This window comes from Mytilus edulis, chromosome 4 (assembly GCF_963676685.1).
Source record: "Mytilus edulis chromosome 4, xbMytEdul2.2, whole genome shotgun sequence".
NCBI lineage: Eukaryota > Metazoa > Mollusca > Bivalvia > Mytilida > Mytilidae > Mytilus > Mytilus edulis.
In genome coordinates this window covers 17,337,435-17,362,495 of record NC_092347.1, presented here as the reverse complement: position 1 = coordinate 17,362,495, position 25,061 = coordinate 17,337,435, and the positions used below count along the sequence as shown (strand labels likewise).

The window sequence follows — 25,061 nt, the reverse complement described above, 5'->3', positions numbered from 1 at the left end:
TTCCATTGCATACTTAATCCTAGATGATTGGTACCCTATCCCTATAGCTAAGAATTATAAAAGAATCCATATTTTTGTTTCCAGTTTGAAAATTATCCTTTATACGCTAAATTGGAAAACAAATGAGCATTTAGTAAATGTGTGATTTGTCTATAAGAGTAAATTTTTAATTGAATCAGAAGGTGCCATATATATAAAAGTGCCATCTTTGAATTATGGTTTTCATGTGATTTTTTAGCTCACCTGGCCTAAAAGGCCATGTGAGCTTTTCTCATCACTTGGCGTCCGTCGTCGTCGTCGTCGTCGACGTCGTCGTCGTCGTCTGTCGTCGTTAACAATTTTTCAAACATCTTCTCCTCTAAAACTACTGAATGGATTTGAATGAAACTTAACATGATTGTTCCTTAGTATATCCTGCACAAAATGTGCGCTTCGATTTTTGATCCGTCAAAAAACATGGCCGCCGTTACTTAAAATAGAACATAGGGGTCAAATGCAGTTTTTGGCTTATATCTCAAAAACGAAAGCATTTAGAGCAAATCTGACATGGGGTAAAAATGTTCATTAGGTCAAGATCTATCAGCCCTGAAATTTTCAGATGAATCAAACAAACCATTGTTGGGTTGCTGCCACTTAATTGGTAATTTTAAGGAAATTTTGCAGTTTTTGGTCATTATCTTGAATATTATTATAGATAAAGATAAACTGTAAACAGCAAAAAAGATCAGCAAAGTAAGATCTACAAATAAGTTAATATGACCAAAATTGTCAATTGACCCCTTAAGGGGTTATTGTCCTTTAATGACAATTTTTCACAATTTGTTCATCATATTTGCTAACTTTAAAAAATCTTCTCCTCTGAAACTACTGAATGGATTTGGTTAAAACTTAGCATGATTGTTCCTTAGATTATCCTGCACAAAGTGTGTGCTTTGATTTTTGATCCGTCAAAAAACATGGCCGCCGTTACTTAAAATAGAACATAGGGGTCAAATGCAGTTTTTGGCTTATATCTCAAAAACGAAAGCATTTAGTGCAAATCTGACATGGAGTAAAAATGTTCATTAGGTCAAGATCTATCAGCCCTGAAATTTTCAGATGAATCAAACAAACCATTGTTGGGTTGCTGCCACTTAATTGGTAATTTTAAGGAAATTTTGCAGTTTTTGGTCATTATCTTGATTATTATTATAGATAAAGATAAACTGTAAACAGCAAAAAAGATCAGCAAAGTAAGATCTACAAATAAGTTAATATGACCAAAATTGTCAATTGACCCCTTAAGGGGTTATTGTCCTTTAATGACAATTTTTCACAATTTGTTCATCATATTTGCTAACTTTAAAAAATCTTCTCCTCTGAAACTACTGAATGGATTTGGTTAAAACTTAGCATGGTTGTTCCTTAGATTATCCTGCACAAAGTGTGTGCTTTGATTTTTGATCCGTCAAAAAACATGGCCGCCGTTACTTAATATAGAACATAGGGGTCAAATGCAGTTTTTGGCTTATATCTCAAAAACGAAAGCATTAAGAGCAAATCTGACATGGAGTAAAAATGTTTATTAGGTCAATATCTATCAGCCCTGAAATTTTCAGATGAATCAAACATCCAATTGTTGGGTTGCTGCCACTTAATTGTTAAATTTTAAGGAAATTTTGCAGTTTTTGGTCATTATCTTGAATATTATTATAGATAAAGATAAACTGTAAACAGCAAATATGATCAGCAAAGTAAGATCTACAAATAAGTCAATTTGACCAAAATTGTCAATTGACCTCTTTAGGAGTTATTGCCCTTTAAAGACTTTTTTCACAATTTGTTCATCATGTTGACTTACTTTAAAAAATCTTCTCTTATGAAACTGCTGTATCAATTTAAGCCAAACTTAGGCTAAATGAGTTTCAGAGTTTCAGAGTATCTAGTATAAATTTTATATTTCATTTCCTTGTATGTCAAGAAACATAGCTCCTATGGCTAAAATAGAACATAGGAGAAAATGATTTTTTTTTGCTTTTGAAGAAAATAGGACGATTCAAAGAACATTTAAATAAATTGAAAAGCCAAAATAATCATTGATGAGAGATTAAACCAAAAAAATTCAGGTGAGCGATTCAGGCTCTTGAGAGCCTCTTGTTTTCTTTTTAGGTCTAATATTGTATTTACGTTAGAAGCTCATGATAATTCTGGACAGTAAGTAAAATTAAGGTTTTTATTAGCTCACCTGGCCTAAAAGGCCATGTGAGCTTTTCTCATCACTTGGCGTCCGTCGTCGTCGTCGTCGTCGACGTCGTCGTCGTCGTCTGTCGTCGTTAACAATTTTTCAAACATCTTCTCCTCTAAAACTACTGAATGGATTTGAATGAAACTTAACATGATTGTTCCTTAGTATATCCTGCACAAAATGTGCGCTTCGATTTTTGATCCGTCAAAAAACATGGCCGCCGTTACTTAAAATAGAACATAGGGGTCAAATGCAGTTTTTGGCTTATATCTCAAAAACGAAAGCATTTAGAGCAAATCTGACATGGGGTAAAAATGTTCATTAGGTCAAGATCTATCAGCCCTGAAATTTTCAGATGAATCAAACAAACCATTGTTGGGTTGCTGCCACTTAATTGGTAATTTTAAGGAAATTTTGCAGTTTTTGGTCATTATCTTGAATATTATTATAGATAAAGATAAACTGTAAACAGCAAAAAAGATCAGCAAAGTAAGATCTACAAATAAGTTAATATGACCAAAATTGTCAATTGACCCCTTAAGGGGTTATTGTCCTTTAATGACAATTTTTCACAATTTGTTCATCATATTTGCTAACTTTAAAAAATCTTCTCCTCTGAAACTACTGAATGGATTTGGTTAAAACTTAGCATGATTGTTCCTTAGATTATCCTGCACAAAGTGTGTGCTTTGATTTTTGATCCGTCAAAAAACATGGCCGCCGTTACTTAAAATAGAACATAGGGGTCAAATGCAGTTTTTGGCTTATATCTCAAAAACGAAAGCATTTAGTGCAAATCTGACATGGAGTAAAAATGTTCATTAGGTCAAGATCTATCAGCCCTGAAATTTTCAGATGAATCAAACAAACCATTGTTGGGTTGCTGCCACTTAATTGGTAATTTTAAGGAAATTTTGCAGTTTTTGGTCATTATCTTGATTATTATTATAGATAAAGATAAACTGTAAACAGCAAAAAAGATCAGCAAAGTAAGATCTACAAATAAGTTAATATGACCAAAATTGTCAATTGACCCCTTAAGGGGTTATTGTCCTTTAATGACAATTTTTCACAATTTGTTCATCATATTTGCTAACTTTAAAAAATCTTCTCCTCTGAAACTACTGAATGGATTTGGTTAAAACTTAGCATGGTTGTTCCTTAGATTATCCTGCACAAAGTGTGTGCTTTGATTTTTGATCCGTCAAAAAACATGGCCGCCGTTACTTAATATAGAACATAGGGGTCAAATGCAGTTTTTGGCTTATATCTCAAAAACGAAAGCATTAAGAGCAAATCTGACATGGAGTAAAAATGTTTATTAGGTCAATATCTATCAGCCCTGAAATTTTCAGATGAATCAAACATCCAATTGTTGGGTTGCTGCCACTTAATTGTTAAATTTTAAGGAAATTTTGCAGTTTTTGGTCATTATCTTGAATATTATTATAGATAAAGATAAACTGTAAACAGCAAATATGATCAGCAAAGTAAGATCTACAAATAAGTCAATTTGACCAAAATTGTCAATTGACCTCTTTAGGAGTTATTGCCCTTTAAAGACTTTTTTCACAATTTGTTCATCATGTTGACTTACTTTAAAAAATCTTCTCTTATGAAACTGCTGTATCAATTTAAGCCAAACTTAGGCTAAATGAGTTTCAGAGTTTCAGAGTATCTAGTATAAATTTTATATTTCATTTCCTTGTATGTCAAGAAACATAGCTCCTATGGCTAAAATAGAACATAGGAGAAAATGATTTTTTTTTGCTTTTGAAGAAAATAGGACGATTCAAAGAACATTTAAATAAATTGAAAAGCCAAAATAATCATTGATGAGAGATTAAACCAAAAAAATTCAGGTGAGCGATTCAGGCTCTTGAGAGCCTCTTGTTTAGTAAAACTGTCTGGTCATTTCACATATTTATTAGGCACTTACTGAAGTTCAGCAGTAAGAAGCTAAATTAAGTAAATACATTTAGAATTATCTTTATCATGTAACTTTGATGGAGTTAATCCAAATTAAAGATCTTTAAATGATTTCTAGAGCTATGAACTCAGTGAGTTCTTAATTAAGACAAACTAAGACTTCCCATATGCCAACAGATGTACACTGTAACCATTGCAATAGTTTATGAAGTATTGAAATTATATAATCACAGACTTTGACAGGTTTAAACATGGATAAAGCGATTGGTGTTACAAGTGGTGCACCTATTTCTTCTCGAGCACCAGGGATCGGGAGTTAATCTAAAATGCAAGAAATGTTGTCTACTGATTTCAGTAATATGTTTAGTATTTTAAGTTTCACACTTCAATGTTGAAGATTTAATCTACTTTATTTGATTCCAAGATGAAATTGTATGATTGTTCTATGTTTAAATTAGATAAATATGTAATGGCTGTTTATATATTACAGATCATGTCCCTTGCCAGATGGAGAACACGTGTTGAGAGTAAAGACAGCTAGTATCAGTCTGACAGATATTCCTAGTTATAGAAATCCAGCTAAAATATTAGGTTCTTTAGTGTACTCGGATGTGTTCATAGACTCTGTCATACAGGTTCAAAAGGAGGGTAAGAATATGTATATATATATATATATATATGGTGTCATGAAATAGAAGTTCCTTCATAATACAAGTTCCAAATGGACAACTTGTTCTGGAATATAGTTTCCATTGGAATAAATATAACAGTATATTTTCTGAAAGTTATAAATGTTATAAAATATTTGTTCCAATAGGAACATATAATATGACATTGTTTATTATAAAGTTTCCAGTGGAACTTCTGTAAGGCAGAACAAATATCATTGACAATGTGTTAATATACTTCTTTTATTCCCATACCCATCCAAATAAAAATAAAAAAATGTTGGCTGAATACAGTGTGATATGATATTTCCAAGTAAAATGAACTTTAATTCAATCTTGTTTTAGGTTTCATTTAATGTTTGCAAGCATTTAATTCATTTAAAATTTTGAAAAACAGTCTTTTTTTGAGTTTGGTTTGACTATGAATATCTAGTTAATCCATATATATTTTTGTATGGTTTACTTGGTAATTTAAAATCATATTTCTGTGTATTTTAGATGGAACCATTGCAAGAGATTATGAAGTATTAAATCTAACCGGACAAATACCAAAATACCTAGCCTGGTCAGTAAGTACAAAACACATCATAAATATAGGGCTTGGAATAGAAGTGCTAAGCTCATACCTATATAGAAGGCTTGCTCTGCATGTACCAAAAAACTGAAAAATCACACTTGACCTAGAAGTACAAATTATGTAACTAAATTGCAGTTATGTTTACTTGTTTCTTACTTTTTAATCAGTATTGAGAAAAATATCAAAGGAGTAGGTCCGGTAAGGGCCAATTTTGGCCTCAAATTTCAGGTTCATCTGACGAAAAATTTTGAACACTTTTTAAACACTTAAGTGTCTATTTCAGTTGATTTGATTAGTTTTGGTGAAAGTTTTTAACTGATTTAGTCATTAAAAACGCTCCGATTCAAGCTTAAATATGAAAAATCTAGCAAATATGCCAAAAAACGTCACTTTTCAGATGGTTTTGGTCAAAAATGAAAGTGGCCGCAAACTGCTATATTTTTGGGCCAAAATGGGGTCTTACTGAACCTACTCTTTTCAGTTATGTTACATTATCTGAATACAGAATAGATCCACTTGTATTATTGAACCATATGAAGACAAAAAATATTAATATTGAAACAGAATACCAAATTCATATTTATTCCTTGAAAAATAGATAAGAATATAACAATTGCTAATAATCTCAATACAAATTAATGTCATTTCTATAGGTAAGGGATAAAGGCAAAGATCAAGTAACCATATTAGAGGAAAATTTAAAAAATATAAAGAATGATGTATATGGACCAGTTCTGATATCTGGAGAATCTGTTCACATTGGTAGTCATAGAAACATCTGTCAGCCGCCATTAGAAGGTAAAAAAGTAGAAACAATATTAGATATTACACATGTATTTGAAACCAGATAAGTACTGTGTGTGGATTCATTATTATTCATTGGATATCAATTTTCATACATTTTTAGGGCACAGGGAAGCCACAAATTTATTGTGAACCCAATTAAACCTTTCCATAGATTCACCTGATAGTTACCTGTCCATTTAAACTTTTGGCAGTTCTATTGTCCCATCTAACAAATACAACAGGTATTGTTCTCTGTATAGTTTATTCACTCAGACCTTTAAATTTCTTCTAAGAGAAATCTATCACTTAATTGATTAATTAAGTCTCCCAAACAAAGTTTGGAGACTTATTGTTTTTGGTCAGTTCTTATTATTTTTATTATTCTTCCTCTTCCTCTTCTTCTTCCGCCGCTTTAAAAAATGAACTTGTCTGCAGCGTTTCTCCAAAACCGCTTGTCAGATTGACTTAGGATTTCATAAAATGGTAGACTAATATGTCTAGGTGAGCCATCAATCTTTCGTTTGTGCATTGGGGTCTATTAAGGGGTGTTTTGGAGGGTAGAAAGCAGGGAGGGTTTTACTATAGAACCCTATGGGGTTTTATTTTCAAAATTTTTTAAATGAATATAACTTGAAAACTATAAGTGATAGATACATGCAGTCTTCAGAAATGATTATAGGACAATAAAATAAATCACATGAAATATAGGGGGATGCCCTGGGGGGTCATCCCCACCCCCTTCAATTTGAGAATGTGCTATTATCTTGTAAACGGTCCAGATCCCCACCCCTAAACCATATATATTCTTGTAGGGGACAATAAAACAAATCAAATGAAATAAAAGGGAAGTCCCTAGGGGGTCACCCCACCCCCTCTTGTTGGAAAACTTGTAAACGGTCCAGATCCCCACCCCTAAACCATATATATTCTTGTAGGGGACAATAAAACAAATCAAATGAAATAAAAGAGAAGTCCCTAGGGGGTCACCCCACCCCCTCTTGTTTGAAAACTTGTAAACGGTCCAGATCCCCACCCCTAAACCATATATATTCTTGTATGGGACAATGAAACAAATCACATGTAATTAGATGGAAGTTCCTGGGGGTCACCCCCACCCCGTTCAATTTGAGAATGTCCTATTATCCTTGTAAACAGTCCAGATCCCCACCCCTAAACCATATATATTCTTGTAGGGGACAATAAAACAAATCAAATGAAATAAATGGGAAGTCCCTAGGGGGTCACCCCACCCCCTCTTGTTTGAAAACTTGTAAACGGTCCAGATCCCCACCCCTAAACCATATATATTCTTGTAGGGGACAATAAAACAAATCAAATGAAATAAAAGGGAAGTCCCTAGGGGGTCACCCCAACCCCTCTTGTTTGAAAACGGTCCAGATCCCCACACCTAAACCATATATATTCTTGTATGGGACAATAAAACGAATCACATCAAATTAGATGGAAGTTCCTGGGGGTCACCCCCACCCCGTTCAATTTGAGTATGTACTATTATCTTGTAAACGGTCCAGATCCCCACCCCTAAACCATATATTTTCTTGTAGGGGACAATAAAACAAATCAAATGAAATGTAGGTAAAGTCCCTTGGGGTCACCACCACCCCCTCCTGTTTGAAAACTTGTAAATGGTGGCGATCCCTACTCGTAAGCCATATATATTCTTGTATGGGACAAAAAATCAAATCAAATGAACATGGGACCATATAAATGGGGAGTTATCGGAGCTTTGTTTGGGAGACTTCGTAACAGCATCCTGTTACAATTACTTCTTGTTAATAATATACCTGTAGTGGATTGTTTTTAAAACGAAAAATTGTATAGCATTTGGGAAAGGTCTCTTAACCAAATTTTACAGACATCAATTTTATTTGTTGAAAAGAAAAGAGAACAGTATTTTTTATTGGATCTTTGCAGTTGATATTTTGCTTTAAGAATATGATTTGTAATTTAATTTCTAGCTTTGTTAGCCACCTTTTAAAGCAGGTTCCATTGAGCTAAATATTTGTAGGATAAACAAAAATTGACACTTTAATAGTCTAAATATATAAGTCTTTGATATCTGCCTTAAACAGATAAATTTTTCCTGAAAATTTTAATGCACTCATTAATTTGATAGTTAAATTTCAAGTACTATATGTTATTGTTTGTATTGAATGATACTTGGTAGAAAATAAAAAAAAAAGATAAAATGCAACATTCCCAGAAGGGATGCTCAGAAAAAGACACACAATCTACCTTAAACTGAAAAAAAAATGAAAAAAAACTTATTTTTTCAGCCAGTCTATTTATGTATCAACATAAGATAGCATTATTTTGTCCACAAACTGGTGCAGTTCTATTAGATAACAGTATTATCAAATCTCTACAGTTCTTTGATGATGTAAGTATTATTAACCAGTTGTTTACATTTTGTTTCTTTGGTCCAAGCAGTCTATCTTCAGTGCTAAAGTTTTTGGTATACAAATTCTGTGTAGTTAATGTACCAACTTATAATTTGTAAAGAGTCTTATAACAACAACACTTTAGGTACTGCTGCAGAAATTTATTGATCAACATGTTTCGGCCCTAGGCACCGAAATTTCCATTCTCAATTTTAAAGCCATTATTATTAATTTCTGATACTTACAATTTTAATTGTGAGATTCAGATATATTGAAATATAAGTTGATATTTTTGAAATTTATGTCAAACTTTCTTCAAACATAAATGTAATTTATTGTGCTTTTCGATTACATATGGTCAAAATCTTGGAAGAATCACTGCTTCTAAATCATAGAAAACGTTTTGGATTAACCATAATATAATGGGGTTTATAAGATACACCCAATTTGGCTAACACCCTCATGGGCATTTATCTATTATTTATAGCATGATTTGAAATTATGTTTATTAGAGAAATGTTGTTTATTTTTCAGGACAATTCCAGATCAGTTGCCATATTACTGATAGAGATCAAGATTACCATGAAGTCAACATTACCTTCTTACTTAGTTTCCAATGACAACCTGATATTAGTGTCCTTCAATCCAAAGTCTAAAGCATATAAACACATGTATTCCGTGGTAAGTACTAGATATATGTAGGTGAATTTTCTTATTTTATTGAAAAGCCCTTTTCAGTGCAGTTAAGTATTTGGCCCTTTAGTGTGGGGTTATAAAAGTCTCTGAGATCAGGTTGTATTACGGAAACAAAAACATATCTCAGTACATAAAAGGTAGGGAACTGTAATAAAATGAAATATCACTGTTATTTATATGTCAGGTTATGGCAGGCTAGCAAATGAAATCAGCCTGAATTGTAGAAAACTGGCATTTTTGTTTAAACTTTTTTTGAAACAGCTGAAGAATTCATCTTTTAGATTGTCTCCCTGAAGAACAATTTATCAACACATCAGCTATGTTTTGTGTTTGTAGACAATAATTGTCTCAGCATCTGTAACGTAGTGAAGATTTTTTTAAAAGGACATGTATCATTAATTAGACATATTATAAATCTTGAAACATTACTAGCTTATGGAAACTATGAGTCTAAGGTAAAAATCAAGGAGACAATATAGCATAATAAAAGAAAATTTTCCTTTCAGGTATTACCAGAATGGAGGAAAGAATCTGAGTTACCAGGTGTCATAAAGATACAGGAACTACCAGACTGCTTTACTCAAATGTAAGTTGAGTCATTTTACCTTCCTTGAATTTTTCAAATTTATCCAATAAGATATTTTAAGTTGACTAAAACCTTGAAAATGTAAAACTAAATTCTGAATTTTTATGCCCCACCTACGATAGTAGAGGGGCATTATGTTTTCTGGTCTGTACGTCCGTTCGTTCGTCTGTCTGTTTGTTCGTCCGTTCGTCCCGCTTCAGGTTAAAGTTTTTGGTCAAGGTAGTTTTTGATGAAGTTGAAGTCCATTCAACTTAAAACTTAGTACACATGTTCCTTATGATATGATCTTTCTAATTTTTTTCAGAATAAGAGTTTTGATCCCAATTTTACGATCCACTGAACATAGAAAATGATAGTGCGAGTGGGGCATCCATGTACTGGGGACACATTCTTGTTATTTGATACTTATAAAATAATGGAGACATGACTGGTCACTTAAATATTTTTCTAGGGATAAGTTGATTTATGGAGTGCTAAATTTCTTCTGTTTGAGAAAGCAGTTCCATGTGCTTTTATGGAAAAATTAGGATTCCGGTATATTAGAAAACTTGTTGCTTTAAACTAGATTTTATCCTTTTGAGTCTTCTCCACATGATTTAAAATCTAACATAACTTCAATATGTATAGCAAATCCAGAAACTGCACATATGACAAACACAGATATAATTCTTGAATATTTTCAGAAATCAAAATTTTTCATACACTATATATCTTACAATAAAAATGTTAACCCTTTCAACGCTACACAAAAATATAGAAAAATGGCTGCTGCTGCTGCATTTTTTTTGTGTTCATTCATTAGAACAGTATATTCCTTTTCAGACTGCTGTATCTTTTTTATTATAAGAGATACAGAAAAGGTTATTGCATGAAAAATGCTCAGGAGAGTATGAACTGTAATATTAGGCAGTTATTTCAGTAAAATTTTTATCAGGTTACCTGCATTTTCAGGTAATTAACAGGTAAAAGGTGTAATTTATTACATTTGTGTTGAATTTTGAATAAAAACTACTTATAGTCTTCATCTATTTTGTTTTTTTATCTGCCATATAATAAAGAAGACACCAATTGCTTGATTCCGTAGCGTATTGCACCATACAAAACGTATTATGTAATCATGGCACAAATCAGTGACTCCGTCCTCAAATTTTTTCAGTCAACCTCCGTTTTCCCCCCTTTTTCTACGTCTCGTAATGATCGATCAAATCATATTTCCCACACGAATTGAATGTAATAAACACATTGAGGTAACAAGAAACCTTTTAACTAATCCTCGTCGTCAGTTTCGCAATAGAAATGCTGAAATATTTCCATATTTACAGCTTCGTTTCCGATTTCCGCCATTTGCATTTGTCAAAATATTTGTTTTTATTTTCCTTCAATTTTCCTTCTACTGCATGATTTTACAATAAAAATTGCCGGGATTTCAAGCGCAAATGAGACCTTGCATATCCTAGATTCATACAAGGAAAAATTAGAGAGGACCCGAATGAAAACCGAATGGTTTAAGAGTCCTTATGAAAAATCCGTTGTCATCGCGGCATATGCCGCGAATAGCAGTGGTGGACGGCGTATGTCATCACGGCATATGCCGTGTATAGCGTTGAAAGGGTTAACAAATCTGATACATATTGAGATTACTTCGATTCCTGTTCTTACTAGACCAAAATAAGTGTAATCTTTAAATCTATTTCTGTGCTTATATGTTTTTATGATAATTTTTGTAGACATGAAGTATTACAGAATATCTACAGCAATACAACAAAAACAGTGACAGGATTTAGAAAGGCAACAGCATCACTACAGAATATTGACAGGTTTCACACTTATTCTATATGTTTTATTTACTGACAGATAAAATAAATAGAGCTTAAGATTGGTCAGCTTGAAATTGTCACAATGACATGTGGGTCAACTATACCTGATATTCACTGGCTTAACATTTAAACAGCACTTTAAAAGATTATTTGCACTTTAATGGGAATAATCATTTAGCAATAAAAAAAAATTCTGTTGTTGATATTGGAAACTTTTTTTGTCGAGCCTTCGACTTTAGTTGAAAAAACGAGACTAAGCGATCCTACATTCCGTCGGGGGCGGCGGCATCCACAAATATTCACTCTGTGGTTAAAGTTTTTGAAATTTTAATAACTTTCTTAAACTATACTGGATTTCTACCAAACTTGGACAGAAGCTTGTTTATGATCATAAGATAGTATCCAGATGTAAATTTTGTAAAAATAAAATTCCATTTTTTCCGTATTTTACTTATAAAATGACTTAGTTTTTTTCTGCGGGGAAACATTATATTCACTCTGTGGTTAAAGTTTTTAAAGTTTTAATAACTTTCTTAAACTATCATTGGTAAGTACCCAACTTGGACAGAAGCTTGTTTATGATCATAAGATAGTATCCAGAAGTAAATTTTGTAAAAAAAATAAATCCATTTTTTCCGTATTTTACTTTTAAATGGACTTAGTTTTTCTGCGGGGAAACATTACATTCAGTCTGCAGTTAAAGTTTTCAAAACATTTATAAGATTCATTAACTATCCTAATTTTTTACCAAACTTGGACAGAAGCTTCTTACAATCATAAGATAGTATCAAGAGGAATATTTTTATTGATTTTTTTCCTCAATTTTGTTGAGCCTGCAATTTACAGCAAAAGTAGGCGAGACACTGGGTTCTGCGGAACCCTTACAAATTTTTTTTTAAAAGGAGTACAGTATTGAACCCTAGGTAACACATAACACTGTTTAAATAGTGTATAATGTTTCATAATGGTTTAGCATGGAGATAGCAACAAAGTGAGGTATGCATGTTTATTCTTCTTCAGATTTCTGTACCATTTCTCTGCTGGAAGTGCAGGGAATGTGCCATTTGAAGAGAAATATTTGTCACTGGTAGTAAATAGGGAGGCTGAATTAGCAGAGTCTAGTGGGACATTTGAAGTGCTATCATCAGAAACAGATCAGGTTGATATTTACAGATAAAAAATGACTAACTTCCTAATTAACAAACATAACTCTGTTGGTTAAAGGGAAACAACTCTATTGTTGCATATATCCTCATCATTTGAACTCTTGCTGGTAGCTATTTAATTAGCAATCATACCACATCTCCTTATTTGTGTATCGAGAATGTAAAGAACAAAATTCAATCTCATGAAAATGCATTCAACACATGTTCTATACATAATAATGTATAAGATAAGTAACTTACCTGGACATTTCTAATAAAGAATGAAAACAATCACTGTATTAGGGGGAAATTGTTTTAATTTGACCTAGATAATTGTCAATGTATTTCTCTAAAGATAAGCTGAAAATCATAGATTAAGTTTATGATTGTTTCTGAAATCCCGAACAAATATACAGATGCTATAAACGTGTGATCAATATTACTGGTAATAAAACATGCTGAAGTTTTAGAAAAAAATATACCTTATTCTTGAAAATAAAGGATCAACAAAATTTTATCTTTTATATTTCAGATCATCATTAACATTATAGCTGGCATTGATGGAAGTCATAAAGAAAATCTTTGTAATACTCTAGTCAAAATCACCAAAGATAGATTCAGGTAAATATCTGCACAAAAAGTCTTTTCTAAAGGAGTAGGTCCAGTAAGACCCCTTTTTGGCCCCAAAATATAGCAGTTTTACAAAATTTTTAAAATGTAAACTTTTAATTATTTACTGGACAGTTGAATGCTTCTCCTACATAAATATGGGCTGTTTTTGACAATACAATGCACATATATCGGGTACTAGCACCATTAAGTCATGCTAAATTACTGAAATCTTCACAATTCTAGCATTTTAGTTAAATTTTAGACAGTTTTCGTGTGAAACGAAAGTGGCAGCATTCGTGTTCATCCTTAATATTGAAATGTAAGTTGTATTTTATGATAATACATAACATATATAAAGGTTGAGGATGAACACGGATGCGGCCACTTTCATTTTTGACTAAAATCATCTGAAAAGTGCAATTTTTCAGCATATTTGGTAGATTTTTCATATTTGAGCTTCAGTCGGGTTATTTTTAATGACTAAATCAGTTAAAATCTTTCACATAAATTAATTGATTTAAATAAAATAGACACTTAAGTATTTAAAAAGTGGTCAAAATCTTTCGTAAGATAAACCTGAAATTTGAGGCCAAAATCGGTCCTTACCGGACCTACTCCTTTGCATTCAAACTAGAACAGTCTTTTAGTTAAAAGTAAAGAAATACATGCTAGCTGATTGAACTTGTGATTAATGCAAAAAGAAACTTATGGTGCAGTACCTCAAAATACCTCTATTCTGTTTAATTATTTTGTAAATGATCTTAATACAGTAGTTGCATTCATCTAGTAGCACTTCAGACCTGCCAATTTTCCAGCTTTATGAAGGATATTCCCATGAGAGGTGTTGACCTATCCATTATAAAACTTAATTATTGAGACTAAATACTTCACAAAAAGCATTCAGAGGAGAGGAAAAATACATTAGAACACATGTTTACTCATTCAAACCCTCAGATATTCTAATTAAGTACACTAAAGACATGTATAGGTATGCATTAGGTCCTCTTATTCATAAAAAACCCAAAGGAGATTTTGAAAAGTTGGCAAGTATGGCATTGCAATTATTTTATGTGATTTTATTGTAGTATGACAGTTTTGCAGCAAGATTTATCACAGGCCACACCATTCATACCTCAGCAGCTTAACCAATCACTGAAAAGTCTGTCATTAACACATAGAAACAGGTCATCCATGACAGATCCAAAACATAAATCTAGAGTTCTCTTAGTAACACCAGGGTAAGCTAGCAGATTTATAGGAAGTAAGGAACTACTCACTGTAAGGAGTATTAATGATATCAAGTTCTTCTGGCAGTATTATAGCAAAAAAAAGTAATCATTAACATTTGATACTCTTAAAAGTTTTGACTATTGTTATAGTCGGTGTGAGATTGATAATTAAAACAAACTCCTTTGAACCAAACTAAATCGGTACATTCTTTTTGTAAAATTGTAAAATAGGGATTTAGGTATTGTGAAAAGCAGGATAAAGCAGTACATTATTAGCTAAGGAAGTTTGCTTCACAAAATTTTTGGAATTTTTGTCAGATTTTGGGAATCCTCTGGTTTTATCCATTTAAATGCCTTAAAAAACATTTTTTTTATATAAATCTTTTACATGTATAATTATAAGCCATCTGTAAAAGTCTTATAAAACCCTTGTTATTTTTTAATAGTTTTTGAGCCTTTAAACTTAAAATCAAGAGAGAGCATTTTCCCGCCAAAATTTCAATGACTAATATCTCGAAAACAAGCACTTTGACCTTTATTTTTTTTAGCTCTTTTGGTCCCTTTAATAATCCCCTATCAATATATACTAGTGTTATGAAAAGCTTGTTATTTTGAAACTGAGTAGCGAACCTGCTTTAATGATACATTCTTCAAATGGATGTGACAAAGAATATAATAAGTTGATTAGCAAATGCAATTTGTATACTTGTTTTGATTAGCAGAGTAAGTTCAGATTCAAAAATTTAGTTGCCTGTTTTTCTCATTTTAGGTCAATGGATGTATATGATGTTATTCTTGCCATTAAAAATCATCCTGATTTACAAGTCAGACAGAAACTTAGCATTGGTATGTATAACCAATGGGTTTTTTTTAACTGGGCTCACTGATTTAATGAGCTTATATTTTAATTTACATAAGAACAGTCTATTTGAAGATGTGTCTGATAAGGATGATTCCTGTTATAATTATTATTACTGATTTCTAATCAACTATCAGTGTCACGAAATAGATAAACACATGTACAAAAGAACTTAGTGTAGCTATTGCTATTTCAAAAATTGGGTTTTGTTTGTTTTGTAATAAATCTTATAAAAAGAAATAAAAGAAAATAGTTAAAAATCTATCCATTTATGTAACAAGGTATGAAATAGAAATTGTCACTCATTTCATGTAAATTGAAAAGCAAACAAAAGGATTGATGAAAGATTATAGAAAAAACTGCATCACGCTTTATTCATATTTTAATGTTAAATAATTATAAACTTTTACTATTACAGGTGCTGTCACTGTTTGTTTAGATCCAATGCATTCCTTCATAAATCATAGGTAAGAATCAGCATATAAAGTTGGTAAAACATTAATTAATTGAATTTTAAAAGTGTCTGAATTTAAGCAGTTGTATGATTGGAATTAACAATCATCATGTTTCCATATTTTAGAAAAGTACTTTTGCATGTTTGGGTCTAAAATTTTGTGAGGTCATAGGTCAAAGTAAGTTCCTCAACACAGAGCCTTTGCTCACACAGAACAGCAAGCTTTAAAGGTCATCAAAAATGACTAGTGTAGAACCATTTAAACAGAAAAACCAACGGTCTAATAATCTATATTGAAAAATAAGAAACGAGAAACACTTAAGAACCGCATCAACAAACAACAACCACTGAACAACGGCACAGGTGCAAACAAATGCAGCTGGTTTAAACGATTCAATAGGTACCAACCTTGACCCTTTTCTGAAACAATAGTGTAACATCACAACATAGAAAGACACATTGTAAAATATCAATTGAAATGGCTTATCTCAATGAAAGACGTATTAACAAAAACAAGTGAGCATACACTGAACGAATAAATTGACCTATGACACAATGTAAATACAAAATCAATAAAATAAGGGGTGAGATGTTAAACAATTCAGAAGGACAACCATAACCTTGGACAAAATGGGAAATGAAAATAATTTTATTGTAATATATTATTATTATTTATCCTATATTTTACAGAATGACATTCCCAGTGTTGTTAAATCAATGTGCTCAAGGTTGGGTCAACTCCATCTTATTTACCTCATCAACATCAATAAATGTGAGTATTATTTGTAAATACAAAATTAAGGAAATGAAAGCTGTAAAGTGACGAATTAGATTCACTTGTATTTAGAATCTGTAGACCAATATCTGAAAATTGTAATTGGGGTTTGAGTGTTCCATACATTGATTTATTATGTTATATATTTTTGTCTACTGTAAATTCAGAAATTATTGCGAAGTTTTTATTATTGCAAAACATGCGACAGGGCTATAATCGCAATAGTTAAAACTCGCATTTTGAAATATTGTTTATATGAATTAAACAGGACTTTTCTCAATATCGTAAAAATGAAATTGCATTTTAGTCTAAAATGACAAAATCGCAATAATAAATGCACGCAATAATTAGTGAATTTACAGTATATATAAAAATAAGGAAGTATGGTATGATTGCTAATGAGACAACTATCCAACAGAGTTCAAATTAAGTGGAAGTAAGCAGTAATAGGCAACCGTAAGGCCTTCAACAACGAAAAAAAATATGTATGGTCAGCTATAAAGGCCCAGACAAGAAAATAGAATTTTTTTATTTCAATTCTGACAATTTCTATTGTAACACTGTGTTTGATCTTTGTATGTAATTGTTATCTTTTACAGAATTCAGCATTAGATGACCTACAGAAATTGATCAGATCTGTAAACTCAGATGTATCCTTCTTTTTAGCAGACAAAGGGGAGATAACAAGGTATATATTCTGAAATTTTATATTGATTTTCTAATCATATGAAAAGGGCCCAAAAACAAAGATTCAGCTTGTCCATCTCTCTGGTTTGTTGTCCACAATAATTTATGAGCATCATTGCTCCTGCGGTGTGCTATAGAATTTTTTTTTTTTAGTTATTAACCAAATATCTTGATAACTATGATAAATATACTAAAAATTTGATAAGTAAAGTTTATAGACAACATACAAGGACAGTATCTTGTCAGTTGATGCCTTATGTTATTAGAGTGACAAAGGTCAGCACTAAAATTAAATAACTTCAATGATTATTTTTAAAATCAATTTGATCAGATTCATTTCTTTATTGAACTACAATTCTTTAAATTAAATCTATCATGAATGTCATTTTATTTCCAGGAGTATGGATATAGATGCTGTGTTATCAGAAACAGCCTTTATGGAAAAGTCAAAGGTCAGAGCACGACACCTGTTGTATCCAGGATGGTAAGATATTTAGTCTTAAGTCATATCTTGATATTTTTATGTGTCCAGCAGATTATAAAGATTGTAATACAATATATGGAGAATGTATCCATTGACACAGATGATGCCTCTGCTTGTACATAACATTATAAATGGACATAACTCAAGAACAGTAAAAGTGATGCCACATGAATTCTAACTTGGTTTGTGTTTTGTGGTGATGAGCATGTGTATAAATTAAATACCATTTTGTTACAGCAAACTAAAGTATACAAAGACTGAATAGTTTGGTCAAAGCAGAAGGTTTATAACTACAAGGCCAATTCACATTATGACCCAGAGGTTGTTCAACAATATTGCCCATCAAACTTGATCAGTAACTCCTTATACAATTATTATGAAGTACAAATTAATTGCTGTATCCTTTTTATTCTCGAATCTATTCATTTAGTTGTTTTCCATTTGCTTCTTTACTCATCAGTGAATTGATTGTAACAAAAATATTAAACAATCATTACTACATGATAGAATTCAGCTAAACTTATATCACTTCTTTCTGTCCTAAAATTGTCTATCCTTAATTAAGTGTCTGCAATAAGTTTTCCTACCATGAGAACAGGCTTTTGAAGGGAAATGACAACTTTTCAGATTTCATTATCTTTGTCTTTTGGTCTTCATTGATAGTTGTTTCATTGTCAATCATACCACATCTCCTTATTTTTATTATGCCCCATTAATGGGCCTTATGTTTTCTGGTTTGTCTGTCTGTCTGTTCGTCCCGCTTCAGGTTAAAGTTTTTGGTCGAGGTAGTTTTTGATAAAGTTTAGTTCAATCAACTTGAAACTTAGTACACATGTTCCCTAAGATATGATCTTTCTAATTCTAATGCCAAATTAGAGATTTTCCCCCATTTTCACTGTCCACTGAACATAGAAAATGATAGTGCTGATGGGGCATCAGTGTACTGGGGACACATTCTTGTTTTGAATTGTATTCAGTGATGCCTATTATCATGTGTGCTTGATTTCACAGCTAGACCTATAATCATGTTAAACTAATAATAGAAAATCAAAGGATATAGTGTATCCATTCATGACACAAAATCACTAACTGTAAAGGCACAACAAACAAACATACAAAAAGTAAAGAACAGTGCTTTTATTGCTGTTTTTCATCTCAAAGTCCCAGTAATATCTCAACTCGCAGTTAACAAACTCTGACCTCACTGCAAGTTTAAGACGACCCCTAACTTTAGCTTAAGCTGAATTCTTTGCAAAAATAATTTGGATACCTCGGTAAATGCAGAAAACAATGTTAAAGGTGTTAATCCTGAAGGTAATCAGTAAGAATGTTTATTCTATATTGGTCCAAAGTTGAAAAAGGTTAAACAGTTTGTCCTAAATTAATCAAAACAGAATTTGATCTTAATCTGACACTGTTAGTTTTTGCTATCATTATAAACATATAAAACCTATATTATATTGTGCCTTTAATTTGTAGGTCTTTAGGACTTCAGAAGAACTACCCACCATCAGTAATCCTACAAAAGTGTGTTCTGAAATTTAAAAGACCCTTAGAAAGACAGCTGCTTATCAACAAATTAAGAGGTAAATCTTGCCTATTATTTTCAGTCACTTGTCTGCATTGTTTGTTTATTATCTTATATAGAAATTGTTCCCTACATCTCATTTTGATGTGTTGCTAGATTGCAGTCTCATTGACTTTTCCTTCAATCTCAAATATTATGATTTTTTTTCATTGAAAAGCAGATAACATTCAAAAATATGAAAAAAGTGAATGGTTGTGTTTAGATCAGAACTTAAAAACTTTGTGGTGAAGAAATATTTTTGGTAGACATCCTTTAAACCACTGCAGCCTTATTTCAATTTTCTATTTATATTACAATAAAAGATATTGTTCAGAAGAATCAATCTTTTTGTGTACATTACACATAGACATACTTACAAATATTGCTATCATACATTTCTTTATTATAGAGTTAAAGTCTTCATTTAAACCATATCCCTTTGAAGGCAATGTTTACTTTGTGGATGGTCAGGTCCAGTTTGGTGGTAAGATATAAAGTACTAAATAACTGAACCCATGCAAAAATTGAACTATGTTTAAACATATAACTTCGCAATAATAAAAACATTGCAATAATTTCTAAATTTACAGTACTAGAATTCATTATTATTCATTGAATATCAATTATCATGGTGTTGGTTGATACAGGTGAGCCACGATTTAGTTTTTCAACGAATTACAAATTATCTATCAGGTTGTATGCAGACATTGCCAAAACCATGAAATCACATATCCATGAAAAGGCAATTTTTCGCCAATCTATGAAAATTGGTACCCATGAAAATAGATAAATCAACAGATCACCAATAAATGCTTATATAATAAATTAAATTTTACTTTGTATTATTTTGTAGACTCTTCACAGACAACCGAAGTAAAGTATGCTACATTAACTGATTCCCTATCTATTGTCTCTAATGGACATGTAGGGTTACAGAATGGTGATGGACATCATCAATTCTTCATGTCATTTACAGGATGTAATCTACAAGAGAAAGTCCTCAAAGACTGGCTTAGAGCATGTGCTAAACAGGTATTACATAAAATAGGGAAAGAATGGCTTAGAACATGTGCTAAACAGGTATAACAAAAAATAGGGAAAGACTGGCTAAGAACATGTGCTAAACAGGTATTACATAGAATAGGGAAAGACTGGCTTAGAACATGTGATAAACAGGTATTACTTGAATTAAAGAAAAAAAAAAGATTGGGTTCCATCAAAATAGTTCATGGACAGAACTATGACAGTTTTCCAAGGGATATAAAACTTTGTGAAGAGTGTGATTAGATATGTCATTGCCTTCATAGTCTTAATTTCTAAAAATGAAATGCTTATGATTTCTCTTATGTAAACTTTTTGAAAAACCATAAACCAGTACTCTGAAAGGGTGTTATTTGAACAGATTATTTTCTGTGCAAATTAAGCATTATACCAACACGCCAGGTTCTACAAATGTGGTGGACTGAAATAAAGGTTTGGAAATTTTGACTACAACTGCAAAAAAATGTCATGTTAGGTTTGATCAGATATACTAATGTAGCTTTTCAAATATAACAAAGATAGTAGAAATATTCCATTGAAATAAATTATCAGATTCCTTTCTTCAATCAGCAGTAGCAAGAACCATATTTATTTTCTGCTTGTATATGTTGCAATACTTATTTAGGCTTTGTATTACTGATACTTGCCATTACCAAATCAATTTCTTTGGTATTTAGTTTGATTGAAATCTGGTTTACAAATTTGTATTTTTCACTTTTTAGATACCACAGAAGAAAAAGTTGATAGAGAAAAAAGATTTAAAGAAAGAAGAAATAAAGAAAATTCATGTAAGCCTTGTGCAAATTATTTACTGAAATTTATAGAAAACTGTTTACTTATTAACTTAGTTTCTTGATTAAAAATATTGCACACTGTATAAGGACTTTCATTGAGACATATACATTTTCTCCTAAAGTAGATCCTAAGTTGAATTAATATTAATATTACTTAAAAAAAGTTTACATATAAAATATATATAATTACATCAAACAGTAACATTTGATGCACTAAATGTTCATTTCCTCAGTTATGTTTAAGACATACTTGGAAATTTCAAATCAACAACAAAGTCACTCCTAGCTGGTTACAGATTCAAGACTCAAAATGTGGCAAAACAAAAACAAAAAATATCCACAAACATGATAAGATTTCCTTTATCCACGAAAATTGGTACACACAAAAATAAATGAATCCACAGTATGCACAATATATATAATAAATATGTTTTAAATACCTCAATCCTTGACCTTCTAACATGTCTCTTTTCTATTTCTTTCAGTCCCAGCATCATCTAGATCCATTACCAGAAGGGTGGTTTTACAATGGTACACGGTTTGTCAGCTTTGATGGAGAGAAACAGGAAATTCATCCTTGTAAGATCATTACGATTTTTTTAATTACAAAATATTCTGGATTTTATTTTTCACAGGAGCAAAAAAAAATCACTTATTTAAAGAATTAAATAACATTCTTATAATGAATCTTCTGGAATTTGGAATCATTTTCATGGTTCATTAGTCAATGTTTTGTCTTCATGCTTTTGTCTGTTCCTTAAATACTTAGAAATAGATCAACTATATTTGGTAAATGGAAAAATTGAATGGGGTGCATGTTGTCTGGCAGGGTTCATCTGACCATGACATCATTATTATGGTTTATTTGTTAATGCCAAGTTTTTTTATGCCCCATTTATTGGCATTATGTTTTCTGGTCTGTGGGTCCGTTCGTTTGTCCCGCTTCAGGTTAAAGTTTTTGGTCGAGGTAGTTTTTGATTAAGTTGAAGTACAATCAACTTGAAACTTAGTACACATGTTCCTAATGATATGATCTTTCTAATTTTAAAGCCAAATCAGAAATTTCCCCCATTTTCACGGTCCATTGAACATGGAAAATTATAGTGCGGATGGGGCATCCGTGTACTATGAACACATTCTTGTTTAAAAAGGCCAGGAGTTGATTGCACAAAAAAACTTAGATCTAAGATTGGTTGTAAGTCATGTAAGACACATTATTTGGTGTATGGTCTGATTGTTAGTCTGTCTGTCCTTGACCTCATTTACATGGATCATTGATAATGTTGAGTTATGTGATACTTATAGTAAAAACTTCATTGTGTTCATATAACAGACTCTCATCATAAATTCAAGTAAAATTGGGTGTGGGATATGTGAGCTTGCTCTTTAATATGTTCTTAAATATATATTTTAGGCTTGGAGGATTTCATACAGCAATATATTAACAACAAAAACAAAGAAGTGGAGAAATTTAATGCTAAAGCTGACATGGAGGCCAGAATGTTTGTTGATCTGTTTTCATGACAACACTGCTAGAGATGACCATGTGACAGTTGCATAATATATGATTTTTGGATGATGACAATCGCATACCAAAGTCAGAACCATTTACTATCAATTTTGTGAAATCTTACATTTGATTTAAATATGATAGCCGTATGATATGAAACTATTTGCAGAAAAATTAGCTTGAGGATTTTGATAAAAGTCACAAGTCTTACTAAAGTCTGTTGAAATTTTACATCTCTAATATATTTTACATTCCAGGGTATTCACAGGTAATAGTTACATGTAATTGTTCTGAGAAAAAGTTAAACAAGGAATAATTTGTTTGTTAACTCAAAGAAGGGTTGAAATTTGAATCACAAATTAGACTTTAACAAAACATTCCGTCCATAATTTATTTGATTCCTTTCATTTATACATTAATAATCATTATACACCCCGTCCCCCAGCTACTGAGCAGACATACTCCTTGTTTCTCTTAGCTTTATCTACAGCCACCTCTCATCCAGTTTAAGGATGTCTGCTGGTCATGTTTTTGAATTCTTGTCATATTTTCGATTTTCTCAGGTTTTATCCATCCAAATGTATTAAATTTTTTTTTACACGACATCCCACTTTTGTCTTCATAAATCTGTTCAATAGATCATTTCAGATTTAGTGATCCGGCGGCATGAAATCCTTGTTATTTTTTCTTGGTTTAAAGGGTAAAAAACAATTCCAATGTTAACAAATAGTAAAGTCTGAAGAAAACCCTTTTCCCGCCATTTTCTAAATGTCTCGTATTTTGAAAACTACACACGAGACTAATGATTTTATTACTTTATTTTGTTTAAATATCAAAGTTGTTTTCATTTTAAGCAACCACATGAAATCCTTGTTATTTTAAATTAGAGCAGCAGACATCCTTAAACTGAATTATAAATGAATCTCACAGAAAATCTGAAGTACATGTACCTGATGCTGTTCTTCAATTTCTGCATTATTTTTTTTTATCTTAGTATTTTTTGGGACTTCCCCATATTAAAAAAATAATATGAAAGAAAGGAGAAAAACAGCAGCTTAGGTTTATATCTGTTGTATTACTTTTTTCACTTTTATATTTTGACCATGGTGTTGCCTGTCTTTCTTTAACTTATAATATAGGCTTGCTAAGAAGTATCTTTTGACTCTTTTTCTGCCTTTAAACTGAAAACTTGAAACTTAGTACACATGTTCCATATGGTATAATCTTTCTAATTTTAATGCCAAATTAGATTTTTTACCCAATTTCACGGTCCAGTGAACATGGAAAATGATAGTGCAAGTTGGGCATCCGTGTACTTTGGACACATTCTTGTTTTAAATAAAATATTCCAGAGATAAAACTCTTTATCTCTTGATTTACAACACAAAAGATATCACCAATGTATTTTTTTTCCACATAGGTGTCTCTCTATATGTATATGCATATTTTTGTTTGTATTGCTTGTACTTCATCTTTGCAGTATTGTGCTGATTTTTCTTATGTTTGTTTGGCTAAATATTTTTTGGAAGATATAACTTGTGTTGATTATTTACATGCAATACTACTAAACTAGAAAGACATCACACTTATTCTACTGTGGTTTCACTATTATTTGTTGGATACCAATTTTTGTGGATTTAGTGGGTACAGGTAAACCACCAAATTAAATGTTCAAAGAATGAAAAATTGTCTAAAGGCTTGTGTGCAGACCTCAGCAAAACCATGAAATTAAGTATCCAAGAACAGGCAAGTTTTCTGCAATCCACGAAATATTGGTACCAACGAAAATAAATGAATCCACAGTATCTAAAACACCAGGAAGATAAAGATGTTTGATGGGCATTCAACCAAATAATTACAGGTATAGACAAAAAATAGGTGTCTCCTTCAGTATTGTTAATATTCAATTTCTTATTTATTACATTTGTATAAGTTATCTATAGTTTTTACAAGTGTGAAACGAAATTATTTATATAAAATATAATGTATAATTCAAATCAAGTTGTGGTGATAGGTTATTAACTGACTATGATAGTTAGGGAAATATATGTCTTATATATTTGTTTAGCACTCATAATTTCCAACTATAATGAATATTTGAAAAACTAAAAGACAGAAATTTGCTACATTATTGATGTGTTATATGTATTGAAAAAAATATATTTGGGTATAAGTCAAATGAGTTGTAATCCCACAACCCAATACAACCACAAATAGAG

At 31.5% G+C, this 25,061-nt stretch overlaps 2 protein-coding genes across 2 annotated transcripts in view; one reads left to right on the top strand and one right to left on the bottom strand.

Annotated features, from left to right (window-relative positions):
* Positions 1–23,209, top strand: part of LOC139521734 (dynein axonemal assembly factor 9-like) — a 65,505-nt gene extending 42,296 nt beyond the window's left edge. The window contains exons 18-39 of the mRNA XM_071315299.1: positions 2,149–2,193; positions 4,644–4,801; positions 5,320–5,390; positions 6,052–6,196; positions 8,482–8,585; positions 9,121–9,267; positions 9,789–9,868; positions 11,596–11,685; positions 12,706–12,844; positions 13,363–13,451; positions 14,528–14,680; positions 15,441–15,517; positions 15,949–15,997; positions 16,675–16,756; positions 17,359–17,447; positions 17,844–17,930; positions 19,410–19,516; positions 19,907–19,981; positions 20,351–20,529; positions 21,261–21,326; positions 21,818–21,911; positions 22,747–23,209. Of these exons, the coding sequence (XP_071171400.1) occupies positions 2,149–2,193; positions 4,644–4,801; positions 5,320–5,390; positions 6,052–6,196; positions 8,482–8,585; positions 9,121–9,267; positions 9,789–9,868; positions 11,596–11,685; positions 12,706–12,844; positions 13,363–13,451; positions 14,528–14,680; positions 15,441–15,517; positions 15,949–15,997; positions 16,675–16,756; positions 17,359–17,447; positions 17,844–17,930; positions 19,410–19,516; positions 19,907–19,981; positions 20,351–20,529; positions 21,261–21,326; positions 21,818–21,911; positions 22,747–22,856 (2,236 nt within the window). The 3' untranslated portion in view covers positions 22,857–23,209. The remainder of the gene's footprint in view (positions 1–2,148; positions 2,194–4,643; positions 4,802–5,319; positions 5,391–6,051; positions 6,197–8,481; positions 8,586–9,120; positions 9,268–9,788; positions 9,869–11,595; positions 11,686–12,705; positions 12,845–13,362; positions 13,452–14,527; positions 14,681–15,440; positions 15,518–15,948; positions 15,998–16,674; positions 16,757–17,358; positions 17,448–17,843; positions 17,931–19,409; positions 19,517–19,906; positions 19,982–20,350; positions 20,530–21,260; positions 21,327–21,817; positions 21,912–22,746) is intronic.
* The window catches only part of LOC139521744 (coiled-coil domain-containing protein 172-like), a 388,671-nt gene that overhangs the window by 83,097 nt on the left and 280,513 nt on the right, over positions 1–25,061 (bottom strand). The gene's annotated exons all lie outside the window — the stretch shown is intronic.